This window comes from Danio aesculapii, chromosome 12 (assembly GCF_903798145.1).
Source record: "Danio aesculapii chromosome 12, fDanAes4.1, whole genome shotgun sequence".
Lineage (NCBI taxonomy): Eukaryota > Metazoa > Chordata > Actinopteri > Cypriniformes > Danionidae > Danio > Danio aesculapii.
The window spans coordinates 17,299,345-17,315,985 of record NC_079446.1 but is presented as its reverse complement, the minus strand read 5'-3'; the positions used below and the strand labels follow the sequence as shown (position 1 = coordinate 17,315,985).

Here is a 16,641-nt window from a genome sequence, read left to right as displayed (position 1 = left end):
GAGCCAAAGTGATGTGTTGAATAAGTAGTAGCCGCAGCAAACCAAAATCCTCAAACAACAGGATCTCTTCCTCCACTAACACGGGTCGCAACTCACTGCCAACATGTTGCCCCATTTGTCGCCTCTTACGATCAGAGGGGTTGCTAGGGACCTATTCTACCCCGGGTCCCCACGGGGGTATAGGTAATGATAAGATTATTAGCTGGTAAATAAAATAGCTTTTTTTCATAAATGTCACTTTAGACAATTCTTTGGTTTTTAACAAGGTAGATTTTCTTTTGCATCAAAACCAGCTAAATCCACTTGTGCTTTTTTTTGCAAAAACCTCTAAATCCACCTATTGGAACAAGACTAATTAGGTTGAAAGGGGAATTAGTTGAAAAATCACTTAAGATGCAATTAGAAGCTATTTTACCAAATATAAAACACATTAGACAAACCACCTAAAATTAAAAATACATAAATCTGTCAAGTAAGTGGCGGTTCATTCCACTGTGTCGATCCTTGATGAATCAAGAACTAAGCCGGAGGAAAATGAATGAATGAAATCTGTCAAGTAAGTGGATTAAGTCAATAACATTATAATAGTCATTAATAAAATTCTAATGATCTATCGTCATTTATGATATTTGAGATTTAGATTTAATGTAAGTAGAACATTGTAAACATTGCAAACGAAGCTTGTTAGATTCAAATAAATGTAATGTAAAATGTAGGCTACAGTGCAAAACATTCATTCATTCATTTTCTTTTCACCTTAGTCCCTTTATTAATGCAGGGTCGCCACAGCGGAATGAACCACCAACTTATCCAGCATATGTTTTACGCAGTGGATGCCCTTCCAGCTGCAACCCATCACTGAAAAACATCCATACACACTCATTCAAACACATACACTATGGACAATTTAGCTTACCCAATTCACCTACTGTATGCCATATGTCTTTGGACTTGTGGGGGAAACCCAGGAGGAAACCCACGTGAACAGTGCAAAACATTCTGAAGTGTGTAAACATTAATATAAAGCGAATAAAAACATATTACCCATGTGCACCACTATCATTACATGCTACGTGAAAAATGCAAATACTATTAAAATATTATCAATTCAAATATTTTGGTGTACTGCAAGTAGAACAGAGCAAAACATTGAGAAACATCAAAATCTGTGCAATGTCCATTTACAGTATATAAAAAGCTTATCAGACATATAGTATATGTATATTATACATATAGTAATTAGACATATAGTAATCTAGATAATGTATAGTTTTATACATTTTAGTTATCTTTAAAAAAAATAGCTTACATTAGCAAATAAAACACAAATTAGGCTACAATGCAAAAAAGGGATGTCTCTCAGACATTTTTAGAAGCTGACATACAGTCATCATCTCCATATTCAAGGTCTTGAAAGAAAGGCATCTTGTTTAACTTTGTCTTTCGTGAAATGGAGTTGCCGTTTAATGTATAGTGACTCTCACTCATTTAAAGTAACGTCACTGTGCAAAACACCATTATGAATGCATGTTACACTTCTGACTGTACAATGTTTTCTTTTTCCTATAATACACAGAGTTTTGAGGTAAGGGATGTTTTCATTTGCTATTCAGTGACAGTCCGAGAGGCTCAATGCAGTTCATCAAACTTCATCTTAAATTCATCAAATTTAAATTGGAAGCCTTTCCCCATAAAAGCCGGCTTGTCAGCGGGCTGCTACATTGAAAGCATATGATTCGATTTGCGATTAGTTCTCGGGAGATAGCATTTTTGCTGCCAAAGGCAAGTGGCATTTACAGGCTTTTGCCAACAAACTGTTATTTCTAAATGGACTGACGCTGGGATTTAGATGATTTAAGCAAAACTATTTGTTGATCGTGTACTACATGCCTATAGCATTCGCTCAATGTCATCTAATTTTTGGCGGAAGTGACGATTAGCAGCTTTTGCATCTGAACTCTTTATTTCAGTGTAAGAAGCATTAATATGTACCAGGTTGTGGGGCTGAATACAAGTTCTCCTGCAGGAATGGCATGGCCATGATAGTTCCTGTCACTTGAGCAGGCCCAAACAGCTCCTCTCCCTGAAAGGTTCCACCGCTGGCACTTAGAAGGAAAAGACGTGGTGTGAAATTATACTTCCCTGGATCTGCAAACAAACAAAGAAGTATAGCAAATATACATAGCTGATGCAATAATTGGAGTAAATGGATCTAATTCAAAGTGACTCTTTCTTTTTACAATTATTTGTTACTTGTTCACATTGGGGTTTTAGCATAGCAGCAAGCTACAGTAATGGCAAACAATGTTAAAATCAGTAAGTCAAGTTTACTAATAAAAAAGCAGAGCAACATGCTAACAGTCAACTTCAACTAAATATGATTTGTCTCCTAATAACAAAAAAGGATTTACATTTTAGATTTGATAGAACATTGCACTTTACCATAGCTGTATACTAACAAACAACTCTACTGAAATTAGTTTTCCCAAGTCTTTGTGGGCTACCAAAAAAAACTCTATTAAAAACCTGTTGTAGATATACTGAGATACTATTTAACACCTTTTTTTAAGAAGCAAACTTGCTGCCTGTATAGAATGTTTAATATCAGTCATAAATGAGGTTTCATTGTGGTTATCAACTGTGTCTGCTTCCATAAATTGGCAAAAGCTTTGTAACATCTGCTTTTAGACGCACATGAACTTAATCTGATTTTAACCCAATCTTAATCTGTGGGTTTTAATATGGAGATGTCCCACCCTTTAGAGCTAGAACAGCTTTAGTTCTTCTGGGAAGGCTGTCCACAAGGTTTAGGTCTGTGTTTACTGGAATTTCAGACCATTGTTCTAGAAGTTCATTTATGAGGTCAGGCACTGATGTTGGGGAGGAAGACCTGGCTCGCAGGCTATAATTCATTCCAAATTTGTTCTGTCAGGTTGAGGTCAGGACTGAGGGGCCATCCCTAAACTGTTCCCACAAACATGAGAGAATGAAATTGTCCAAAATGTCTTGGTATGTTAAAGCATTGAGTGTTCCTTTCACTGGAACTATGGGGCTAAGCTCAACCCCTTACAAAACAACCTCCCACCATAATCTAGCAAGTTTTACACCTGACTGTTTTCCCAGCAACCACCAACCCAGACTTGTCCATCAGATTGCCGGACAGAGAAGCATGATTAATCACTCCAGAGTCCAGTGCTGGCGTGTTTTACACAACTTCATCTGACAGTTGCATTGCACTTAGTGATGTATGGCTTAGATGCAGCTGCTTGGCAAATAAAATCCATTCCATTAAGCTCCCAATGCAGTTTTCTTGAGCTAATCCACACAAAGTTTGGAAGAATATAGCTATTGACTCTGCAGAAAGTTGGCAACTTTTGCACACAATGTGCTGACCCCACTCTGTGATTTTACATGGTCTTTTCATTTTACATGGTGAGTTGCTGTTGTTCACAATTGTATCCACTTTGTTATACTACTAACAGTTGAATGTGGAATATTTAGTTCTGTGAACATTTCACAAATAGTTATTACACAGGTGGCAACCTACTGTATTAATATGCCAAAGCTTGACTCACTGAGGCTACGTTCACACTGTAAGGCTTAGTGCTCAAATCAGATTTTTTCTCAGATCTGAACTTTGCATAGTTGCTCACATTATTGTTATAAATGTGGCCAATATCAGATTTTCAGTGTGAACAGATCATAGTCCTAAACTGACCCGCATGCGCAAAAGTACAACAACGGACAGGACAAAATATCTAATTATGTACACAATGTGTATACTGTATTAAGTAAGCTTGTTGTCAGATTATGCTTAATATGATTATTGCCCTTTTCACAGACAACCGTGGAATATTTCATGAACTGTAAAGAGTTGTTCTGCTACTGCTACAGAGTATATGCAGGAATCCTAAAGGTTTTTCTATACCTTTTTAAGACTTTTTAAAGACCTTCTCAGAATATTTTAAGACCTCGTTGCCAGTTCTAATCAGTATCAAACCTTTAACTTAATAAACAGTTGTTAATAAACACTTTTAGTTAAATAAATCAATGGAGCACAACTGTGCAACAGAACTCAGATAATCTCGGAAGAAACAAAGCTTGAATTCATAAATTACATGGTTGTTTTCAGCGACAGGCTTCAGCCACTGTTTAAACTCGTCTTTCTCCAATCAGGAGTACGCAAACTTACATTTTCCCATTTTGCTTTCTGTTTCGGTCTATGGTCTCACCTTCCTGCATTTGTTGCAAATTCATCACCCGGATGGAGGAGCTTGGCCAGACACGCCCGGCCTGAACCAATTGTGTGGATCGTGGAAAATAAATATATTTATGCTTTTTTGGAGTCAAACACTTTGGACTAACAACATTTAAGACCTCGTAAAAATGCAATCAAGATTTTTTATTACCTTTTAAGGGCCTTAATTTTTTCATAATTGATTTATCAACATTTAATACGTTTTAAGACCGGTACTAATGTGAATTTTTCCATTTTAAACCTAAAATAACTTTCTTGTGATTAAAACACTGATCATTTGTGATTTATGACAACACCGGTGTGCGTCTTTCTGACCACTGTTGTAGTGAACTCAAAGGTTAATGAGCAGCCGCAGACTGAACTGTGAAGGCAGAGTTAGTTTATCTCTGTTTGCAGAGTTTCATTTTACTTTGTTATAAACAACTGGACAGACACAAGGGAGGTTTGGGGGCTTGAGCACCTGCCCTCTCTGAGAAAAAAGTTCCCCCTTACAATGAAAGTGCCCCCTCCTTTGTGCATGGATCCCATATCTGCAACACCCCCCGAAACTCTTCAGCTTCGCGATCAATCCATGCCCCAATCATTAACCAGTTTAATAAGCAGATTTGCCTTCATTTTTTATTTCAAAATAAACAACCAACTTTCTGTGGTAAAGTAATTGCATTTTGTGCCATTCTACTATGCTGCTGAGGAGTAGATGATGTTTGTCGCTCACAGATTATATAAGTCACATGAAATTCTACATAACCGTTTACACTGCAGTCGCTTTGCAACTGGACCAGATTCCATGCGGTTTGGGCTGTTCACATTGTTAGACAAAAACAGAGTCACATGTGGGCAAAAAAATCAGATTCAGGCCACATTTGCCTGCAGTGTGAACATAGCCTGAGTGACCCATTCTTTTACAAATGTTTGCCGACACAGGGTTCGTCTAAATCAGCACCCTTGTTGAGTAGTCAGAGCACTGATCATGGTGTCAGCCATTTGAAGAGCGGTCAATTCTTCACTGCACTGAAATGTTACCGTAAAAAGTAACACAATGGACTGTGAAAATCAGTGCAAAATATGAATCACATGACAAAATTATTTGAACGTAATGTCAAACAAGAGATGTTTTTCTAAAAATATACATTTTTTTAATAATTTTTTTTTTTTACATGGACGAACATAGCTAGATAGGTTAGGAACAATCTACCAAACATTTATAACTTTATAATGGCTGAAATGTTGCTGGTAGGCTAAATGAAACAATCTAATTATTTAGCCATAACGTATATGTAATATAAAACTTGATGATGTAAAATGAGAATGTTCTCAGCTCATGTGTGTCCCAATATGTAGTGAACCATGCTCATGACTGTCTCTACCAGTGCCCAAATTCATGCACAAATCCTACTAATAAACGACCTCAGGAAATAGGGAACTGACTAAGACCAAAGTCTCTTTAAAGAGCCATGAAATCCCTCTCTTTTGGTTAAAGTCTAGCACAGATTTTTTTCAAAAAATGCTTTGTAATGGGCATGGATGGCTGCAAGCAGAGGGAGGAGTGGGCTTGGCCAGCAAAGTAGGGGAAAAAGAGGGGAGCGAACAACTGTCAGTCGGCTCACAAAATGAGACACAAACCATAAGGAGACCCATGATTTTATAGTTTACAAATTTAAAATGCAAAGAAATAAACAGTAAGTAATGCTACATTTGTTATTCATAATTTCATATCCACATAACCACTATTTGTTATATCATTATAAAGATAATCCTGTTTATATAAACACTATAAATGAGGAGATCTTCTGTCCTCCTCAATCCTCTGGTCTGAATGCGGACACAGTGGATAGCAGTGCAGCAGGTCTCTTCCCCTGTCTAGTTCAACCATTAGCCCTGCCGGTAATCAGGAGGATTTTAAACATAGGCAAACACAGCATCATGGATATAGGCAATGTGTCTCAATGGTGAAAAACTCAACTGATAAAAGTCAAAGTCTGCCATTTTTCAATTCTCGTACAGCTCTCCCGACAAAAATGCTTGCTGCAAACCAACTTGCTGTATCATCCTTGACAGCATCACAGGGAAAAACATGCAACAAACCCATGGATCATGGAAGCAAACACATAAGACCCATGATATGCAGATGTAGTCTCACCCAGTCATCGGGTCTCACAGCTAGGCAGGTTTGCCTTGCCTTCAGAAAGCATGTGCTCTAATGAATAATTAAGAAGCAGCGTCTTTTCATAAGATAAGAAAACTCCACTATGAATAATAATGATAAACCGACGTGTCAACACCCCACTAGCAGATTTGCGCTACGTCACTGATTTTTATCTCGTCACAAAATTTATTTTAGACCCGCTGACAAAATTAGCTGACAAAAGCTCCCCACAATTAAAGTGGACAGGTGCTAACGTTCTCTTAACTGATGCTGAACACACACAAATCTGTTAAAAAATTTGAAAAGTACTCCAGGGTGTCTTGAAATTTCAAGGCAAGTCATTTCACTCAGCGGCCATTTTTAAAACATCTTTTAGACAGTTGGGCATTCAGTCTGAATAGGGAAACCTCTAACTCTCCAAAACTGTTTGCCAAGCTTACGATTACATACACGTATTTGGAATCACCAATTAAAAATTAAACAACAACTGTCTCATTTTGTTTCTAATTGATCGAATCAAACAAAATTGGCTTTTTTTTTTCAGATTGCTCACAACACCAACCTCATTTATGACCATGTTGCACATCATCCTCTGAATAATGCTTTGTCAGATTGCGCTGGTCTTTAGGATGTATTCTATAGTCTTTGCAAAGACATACCCACAGTCTGCATGCATAGGTGCTTGATTATATACCACTGTTGCTATTGAAGTGAAAACTGTTGCAAAACTTTTACCAATATAGTGTATGTTTGCAGCAAGCACACTAGATATAGAATTGAGCCATGGCATCATAATGAGATCCTATTCATGTGTCTGTTGTAATGTACAGTTATACCAATTTATAACAAGGAAACAGGGATATTTAAAAAAAAGAAACTTTCTTTTGTACCTTCCAGCATGCAGTCGTATGCTTTCCTGTCCTGGTTGCCAAGAGCATCCCAAAACTCCTTGGACTCTGTTCCCTCTTCCATCTCGTTCACTTTCAAACTGCTATTACTGTTCAAACCCAGCTCACGAGGACTCCTGCAAAACATTAATACACAATCATTATACGGTAATCACATTTCTTTGCATAGAAAAAGTGTGAGGCTATGGATAATTATAGAATTCTGCTCACGTTTGAGTGAGGCGCTCCACGGTCCTCTTGCCCACTTCCTGTGTACCAGGATGAGATTTACAGCCATGCCACAGGTAAAGTTGTCCATTTTGCACACCAAGAAGCAACAAGCTAGCACGAGAGCGCAGACTGGCACTACAGCACTCCACTTCAACCAATGAACCCTCCATCTTTGTCTCTCCACGCACACAGAACAAACGCCAGTCTCCTGAATGGCAAAAAAAAAACCACCAAAAACTTGCAACTAGTGTAAATGATAAAAGAGGTCAAATATTCTTTGTTATCTATATTTGTTACCTGTGTTGGTAGAACTACCCTCCCTGCAGCCTTTGTGGATGACTAGCCCTCCGAGGAAGAGCTGGAGGAAGCAGGGTGGCTCTTTCCCTTGTGTGACCAGGACTTGAGCCCCTTTGTTGTTGCCCAGCTCAACCGTCATGAGGGCAGACGTGCCGCGGCCACTTACACTGGAGTGACGCCCCTGCCAGAAGAAGCAGGCTGTACGCTCCCTTCCTGGGCCAGATGTACTCAGTTCACCAGGCTTTTGTCTCTTACCCACTGTGAAAATGTATGATAAAACATTCAAGTCCTCTTCAAGCAAATGATGCTACTTTTACAGGGTATATGCAGGAATCCTAAAGGAAATTTCAATACCTTTTAAAGACTTTTTTTTAAGACCTTCTCAGAATATTTTAAGACCTCGTTGCCACTTCAAGTTCAAATCAGTATCAAACCTTTAACTTAAAAAACAGTTGCTAATAAACAATTGTAGTTAAATAAATGAATGGAGCACAACCGTGCAACAGAACTCAGATAAGCTCGGAAGAAACAAACCTTGAACTTGGCCTGAACCAATCGAGGAAAATAAATATATTTATGCTTTTTTGCAGTCAAAAACTTTGGACAATGCTTGAACAAAATTTAAGACCTCGTAAAATTGGGATTAAGACTTTTTAATACCTTTTAAGGGCTTTAATTTTCCCATAACTGATTTATCAACTTTTAAAACTTTTTAAGACCACGAGGACACCCTGTTTTACAGTTGATACATTTGCTGCAGCTGGTCTATTTTCACAATATGATATACAGTCGAAGTCACAATTATTAGCCTCCCTTTGAATTTTTGTTTCTTTTGTAAATATTTCACAGGCGCAGAATAATGAACTGCGCGCTCGCAGTTTTTAAAGAAACTTTTTTGATGCGTTAATCTGGTCAATACAATTGTTCAAAAAGTTTTTACATTCTTTGGGTGATTCAAAAACAACGTTTTGGCACAATGCCTGCCTCAGTGTGTGACACAATACTCTCACTCCACCCTTTTATCCCATAATTAATTACATTGCGTCATTGATTAGACGGCCACTCCATGATCAAAAACCAATCTCATTTTTATTTCATTATTCCATGATTAACCACATAGAATTTTACTTTCATATTTAAAACATTATTTCACAGAAAAATAGCATATTAATCATCATCATTTGCCAAATGTACATCAACACAATAAAAAAATCCGACAGGCCAAAACATTAAAAAATTCATTTGATGGTCACTCGATGATTAAAGTCAATCTTACTCTCACCTCAACACACATAACTAGTCACACAAGAAATATTTACCCTCGCCTTCAAAAACATTATTTACAAGGAAAATAGCATATTTACATCAATACAATGAAATTCCAACAGTCCAAAACATTGAAAAATACATTTGTATTTTAAAATACAAATGTATTTTTTTATGTTTTGGACTGTTGGAATTTCATTCGCACTTTTCATTGTATTGATGTACACATAAGCAAATGATGATAATTGATATGCTATTTTTCTGTGAAATAATGTTTTAAATATGAAGGTAAATAGTCCACATGTGGTTAATCATGGAATAATGAAATGAAAATGAGATGAAATGAAATGTTTTTTGATCATCGAGTGGCCATCTAATCAATGACGGAATGTGATTAATTATGGGTTAAAAGGGTGGAGTAAGAGGATTGTGTCACACACTGAGGAAGGCATTGTGCCGAAACGTTTGTGTTTTTATATCACCCGAAGAATGTAAAAATAAAAACAGTACAAAGCAATTACTTGATGAGTGCGAATCATTATCTTTTTGAACATTTTAAAATATTTTCCAAATGATGTTTAACAGAGCAAGGGAATTTTCATTGTATGTCTGATAATATTTTTTCTTCAGGATAAAGTCTTATTTGTTTTATTTCGACTAGAATAAAAGCAGTTTTTAATTTTTAAAACAACATTAAGGTCAATATTATTAACCCCTTTAAGCAGATTTTTTTATTTGTTTGTCTACAGAACAAATCATCGCTATACATTAACTTGCCTAATTACCATAACCTGCCTAGTTAACCTAATTAACCAAGTTAAGCCTTTAAATGTCACTTTAAGCCAGGGGTCACCAACCTTTTTGAAATTGAGAACTACTTCTTGGGTACCGATTATATGAAGGGCTACCAGTTTGATACACACTTTTCAAATAACAAATTTGCTCAATTTACTTTTAATTATATATTATTATTAATAATTAGTGATAGTCATCCATGTGAAGACACTGATCATGTTAATGATTTCTCACAATAGGTGTCAACAATGATTTAACAAGGTAGGAAACAGAAATATTGCTATGCAAAACTTTTTTTTCAATAAATTTCTGCAAGTATCTTCAAGTGATCACTTCTACAATATTTTCACTAGCCACTAACAATTTTAACAAACCATGTATTACGATGTACCATGTTTATACAGATTATCAATTGTGTAACATAAATCAACTTTAAGATTTAACTGAAATTATCAATAAATCTACAGCATTTTTAACATAGCCGAGACTCCTCTAACCATTGTAGTTGCCCGGAGTTGGACATTGGAGAGAGTGGAGATTACATCCGTTCTCGCCTTTAAGCAGTTTTGCTTTAATGTTTGAAAATGCCTTGTTTTTCTAATCAAAAAATGTGTAGCTCTAAATGAGGCTTCAGTTGCTTTTTGGGGGTTTTCACCGGTCTCGTGAAAAAAGACTGCGTGAAAAACTGCGTGAGTTTTTTTTTCATATTAAAAGAAGGAAATATCTCTCCTAAATAAAATGCTCTTGCATATCCTGTAAATAATATTTCAAAGAGTGCATTTCTTGACAAAATAGATCCATTATTTTGACAAAATAGATCCATTATGTTTTGTTGCAGTAAGCTTCAGTATTTTGAGAAGCAACAACTAATAATTTGCATTGTAACTACTGTCAGCTCTTAATTTGAAAACGAAATTGTGGACAATATGCATGCATGTTCAATCCTTTTGAAATTAATAAAATTATTTTCATTCTTGTTTAAGTTTAGTCAGTTAGGAATGTGTATTTATATAGCTCATGTATCATGTATGGACGTACACCCAAAGCGCTTCACAATCATGAGGGGGTTCTCCTCACTCCACCACCAGTGTGAAGCATCCACTTGGATGATGCAACGGCAGCCACATGACAACGACGCCAGTGTTTACCGCACACCAGCTATAGGTGGAGAGGAGAGACAGTGGTAAAGCTAATTCAGTGGATTGGGATAATTGGGAGGCCATGATGGGTAAGGGCCGATGGATAAGAATTTGGCCAGGACACTGGGTTTACTATTCTTTTGGAGAAGTGCCAAGGGATTTTAAATGACCACAGAGAGTCAGGACCTCGGTTTAACATCCGATCCAAAAGACGGTGCCCACTTCACTTTACTGGGGCATTAGGACTCACACAGACTGCAGGTTGAGCGCCCCTGCTGGCCTCACTAACACCACTTCCAACAGCAACCGTTTTCCCATGTGGTCTCCCATCCAGGTACTGACCAAGCTCAGCCCTGCTTAGCTTCATTTGGGTAATTGGTCTTGGGCTGCACTCTGCAGCTGTGGCTGTAAGTTTAAATGCTTTGGCTCATTTTAAGTAAAATATATAATGACAATTCTTAAATTAAGATGATTTTTGTGATCTGTTTAAAACCTTTTCACACAAAATAAGAAAATCAAACTGTTTAAAAAGTAATTACCAAGCTAAGATAGCGAGTTAAGATAATTAGACTCAATATACTGCTTGGAATAAGTGTTATGATACTCATTTTAAGACTATTTTTTTACTAATTCAAGAAATCTTACCAAATATAAATATCTTACTGCATTGGCAGATATTTGACTTGTTTCTAGACTGTGTCTTCATAAATAATGTATTTATATGGTTAATTTTTGCAGAGTAAAGCACTATAACATGTATTCTAACTGATCTTTTATCCAAGTTGTAAGGCTTGTTTTAGAACAATGTTCAGCAACTGTTGTTTAATTTCAAAAGCTATTTTAAAGATGTCTTATTATCAAACCCAGAAACACTCCAGAAAGCCTATAATAAGTGTTTAGAAATGTTCTGACTTGTCAGAATGGATTTCATTAAAAAAACTACAAATTTATCAGGCCCGTAGCCAGCCTATTGACCTGATTCTTTATTCTGAAAAAGTGGACCTTTTTTGCAGATATTCGCCTCATGCGAGGTTTGAATTCTGTATTTTGTGACATTTTAAACACTAATCTTTGCTTAGATAGTGATCATAACCACACTTTTTGATGTAGAGTACTAAAAATATTTCCTACAATTTTGTCAAACTGCTTACCATACTTTTTTTTTTTTTTACAAAATATTTATTTACAAATTTGCATTTAAACTGTAAGTTATAATAAGTTTATAAATAATGTTATGATATTAGCATTTTAAATATAAAACAATAATATAGAAATATGAAAAATACTTATTTTTAAATACAAATTTATCATCCATCATTTAAAAAAAAAAAATAATAATAAATAAATAAATATATATATATATAAATAAATATATATATATATAAATATATATATATATATATATATATATATATATATATATATATATATATATATATAGGAATCTGGTAAAAAAAGCCATATAGCCTATAGGCAAATAAAAAACTGGTCATCTTATTCAACTTTCCTCAGTCAGAATTTGGCCACTTGAATAATTACAAACTAAATTTGTAATTAACTAAATTAAAGCCTTCTTATATCGGTAATTTTCACAATTTATGTTGGCATAGCAGTCAAAAATTGGACAAACAAGCACATGTAAAGCAAAATTTTGGACTTTGTCAGTAAAGGGGGTCGGTCTTTTGAACCACCCAAACCCCCCTCTGGCTATGGACCTGTATATTTGGACATCATTCACCTGGGTACATCTTGTTATAAAGTAGCAGCCCTAGTACAATATCATAAAGAGTCACAACATGAATCAATAATTCCTCTCTTTTATTTGACAGATTTGAAAACTTTAATATAGACCCATAAATACTTTATTCTCTCTCATTCTCTCAGCAGGTAGGATTTTGCATTTAACCAAACGATAGCCATCTAACTCTAAACCGTGTGACTTCATTCTGGCATATTGTAGAGCCATTGTTTAATTACAAGTTGCTGTAGTGTTGAATTTCATTACATCAATAGAACAATGTCTTCACCTGTACAAATAGTGAACTTGTGACCCTTTTCCTACTACACAGGTTTGTTGAATTTCATCCACAGAGGTTAAAACCTTTTTTTTCTGGATTCCAATGTGTGCATTAATGCGAATAGTGAGTTTAGAGCTTTTTATTATGCACACAAGTTTGGATAATGGCTTGGTGGACGATGAATTTATATATAGGATTTGGGGATGTTCATTCTTATATTCATCTTATCATATCTTATCTTATATTATTTTTTATATGACCCCTAAAAAAGTGCACAAAGCTAAAAAGTGACATTGTGTCAGTAAGACTGTACAATACGGTTCCAGTAGTTGATGTTAATTAATGCATTTACTTATATGATCAAACAATAAAAAATGCATTTATTACAGTATTTATTCATCTTTAAATGTTAGGTAATAGCAATAAAGTTGTCCATTGTTAATTCATGCCAACTCATGGTGCATTACCAATCATTTGGATTTGAATAATGCATTTGTGAATGTAAATCTATGATTAATAAATGCTGTACAAGTATTGTTCATGATTAGTTCATGTTAGTAAATACATTAACTATTAACACCTTTTTGTAAAATGTGACAATTATATCATCACTGTTCACTGTATCACTCACCAACATTAGTAATGGAGTATTTCCAGCGAATGACATAGGTGTCCCCCTCGTGCAGCTGACCTACGCTCTCTGGTGGGATCTCAAAATCATCAAACTCCCGGATGTGCCATGCGTCTACAGCAATTGTGGCCAGATCAGCCTGCCTTCTGTCTTCAGAAAAGACCAATCCATGACCTCTCTGCACATCCACACCCTCTAGTAGCATCTTCACAGGCAATGGCACACCCGCCAGCATCTCTTTGACGTCACACGGCCTCAGCTCAGAGTCACAAGTAGGAAGGAACTGATGTACTGAATTCTAGAGGGAATAGAGAAAATACACTTTATTATGCTTTCAAAGGAGAGAAGAATGTTATCAAGGCTGCCACTATCTATTACCTTCACCTCCTCCACCACAGGTTCATCTTTGGGGGGTTTCCTTTCTGCCCAATCTAGAAACTTCTCTCGAAACAGAGCAGTTTCATTGTGTTCCGACAGCCGGCCAAACAAGGCCCAACTTGGCCTGCCCTCTCCCTGTCTGCTTAAAAACACAGACACAAAAAGAGCAAAATTCTTCAGTCTGAATTAAATGTACATAACCCAAAGTCAAACTGACAACACATAGTTCCATTCCACCTTTTCAACAGCACAAACATACACAAACATACCAGTGCAAATTGTGAAATTACTCTTATTTTACTGAGTTTTTGACTTGCACTGTTATTGTACAAGTATGTACAAGTTATTTTTTACTTTAGTCCAAATATCTAAAAAATAATAATAATAATGCCATAATAATGTGAGGTAAGCAAAATAATCAATGTGTCAAAGAGAAAAACAAGATTATTTAGCTTGTTTTGAGGAAAAGCTCACTTAATGTTTGGCATATTGCTTCTTAAAACAAGACAACCTTTTTGCTTGTCTAGAAAATGCTTCTTGATTTAAGAGTTTTTAGATAACTGGACTAGAAACAAGACAAAATGTCTAAGTAAAAAATCTATTTTTTTCAGTGTCACAGTCTTACAAGATCTTTTCATACTAACTGAACTAAGAGCATTTACTTTTGTCTTTTCCAGCTTGAAATGAGAACTATAAATGATTTAATATACTTTGTGTTCATATTCACTGTTTATTTAACAATTCACATTCAGTTTTACTGTAAAAAAGAACAGTTTATAAAATGTGTTGTGTTTAATATTTAAGAAATCCTTAATCATACTGTACCACTTGAGGGCAGCATTGTGGTTGTAAGAAACTTGCATCATGTCCTGGTTTTAATCCAGAGTTCATTACTTCTGGTCCTGGAGGACCTCTGCCCTGCTGAGTGTAGATACAATCCTACTCATAGACACCAGAACAAGCTCTCTGGACTGTTTGATCAGGGTTTAAGCTAAACGTAGCAGGGCAGTGATTCTTCAGGACCATATTTGAAAAACAAAGTCTTCCTGAGATTTCTTTGAGTTCAATTCTTTTCGAGAGCTTTATAAACCACACTTAAGGCTCAAGAAAATAACAAGAAATATGGCCTACAAAACACCAATAGGCTAAAAAAATGTCCTAAAAGACAGTTTAGATCACCAAAACAAGCTGTAATCAGAAAGAGTGAAGATGTCACTCACTTAGCGTTGTCTTTATTGGCTGAAGAAGGATCAAGTGGGTTGACTCTACATGTGCTGTAGTCGTATGCGCCACTCCAGATCTGTTTGCCCAGCTGCACTGCCACCTTCCTGTCACTCAAAGGAACATCCTTTCCTGTCCAGACGTACACCTCGCTACCAAAGTCAAACACCAGAGCCTGTCACACACATTACATGTAGAATTCAGCTGAATTGGATCAAGCACAGTTTACCACAAACACATGTGTAGTTTACTAATGAACAACTACAACAGCACAGAAGGCCACAAAAGAGGCTATAAACGTCACACCTCTTTAGAGTTGAGCATAGATACACTAGGGATGGATGCCCATGCCTCATCATATGGAACCAACTTATCCTCCACCAGCCTATAAACACAGTTTGACTCTATTATAGCACTCTCGTAGAGTTCATCTTCCCCCGGCTCCCCTGCACCTGTAAAACAGACACATACAAATGTGAAACTACAGCGAATCACGTGCTGACTTGATTTGTTTAGAGTATGCAAGAGTATGCAAACCTAATGATTGCAGCTAATGTAATGTCACATCAGAATTTAACCACAACAGCTTACTTTTACTCAAGACTTAACCTACTATGTTTATGTGAACACAGATATTTGACCATTTAATAGCAATACAATGGTAAACTGAACTGAATTTGAAATTTCATAGTGACTAAGATATGGGGACTCTGTGAGCATGTGTTTCAGTCAGCATCAATTTGCCTGCCATGTGTTACAGAATTCACTGCACTACGTGATATAATTGTCATTTCAAGACCATTTCGTGCCTCTGGTTCTGTATTGGTTAAACAACAGCATGATAATGCAAATAGGCACAAACAATTTTAAGGCAAAAAACTTTTTTTCATTGTTAAGGTTATTTCAATTCTATAATTTAATGTTCAAAATGTCCTAAAATAAACTCTGACACCGGTGATGTAGATGGTTCACAATCTTGTATAATAGCTTGTGTACAAAAATATTTGTGAATGTATGTCATTTTGACTATTTGGATGTAATTTTCAGGAAAATGTGAAAAATTCCCTTTTCTTTAGCTGTTACCCGAGGTTTCTGATTAGATATCAGAGACTGCACAATCTGCTAAAATGTTTACGACATTCATTATGGTGGCTTGAAAAGCCAGCATATTGTTATCTATCTTAAACTTATTATGGTGGCTTGAAAAGCCAGCATACTGTTATCTATCTTAAACTTATTATTATTAGGCTGGCTTGTGTAGCAAGCCAGACTACTGAAATCCTTCTTAAACTTATTATTATTATTTTTTTTTTATTATTCTTCTGAGACTAAATTTCACAACCTATCTCCTCCTAGGCCTTTAAAGCTACGACC

General features: G+C 36.0%; 1 protein-coding gene across 2 annotated transcripts in view; it reads right to left on the bottom strand.

Moving 5' to 3' along the window:
• Positions 1-16,641, bottom strand: part of svild (supervillin d) — a 169,158-nt gene that overhangs the window by 28,121 nt on the left and 124,396 nt on the right. The window contains exons 17-24 of one of the 2 annotated variants that reach the window (XM_056470009.1): positions 15,574-15,719; positions 15,267-15,442; positions 14,047-14,188; positions 13,669-13,966; positions 7,820-8,077; positions 7,523-7,730; positions 7,295-7,428; positions 1,993-2,148 (exon numbers count right to left, since the gene is read on the bottom strand). In XM_056470009.1, the coding sequence (XP_056325984.1) occupies positions 1,993-2,148; positions 7,295-7,428; positions 7,523-7,730; positions 7,820-8,077; positions 13,669-13,966; positions 14,047-14,188; positions 15,267-15,442; positions 15,574-15,719 (1,518 nt within the window). The remainder of the gene's footprint in view (positions 1-1,992; positions 2,149-7,294; positions 7,429-7,522; positions 7,731-7,819; positions 8,078-13,668; positions 13,967-14,046; positions 14,189-15,266; positions 15,443-15,573; positions 15,720-16,641) is intronic. The other variant, XM_056470010.1, reaches the window with a different exon arrangement.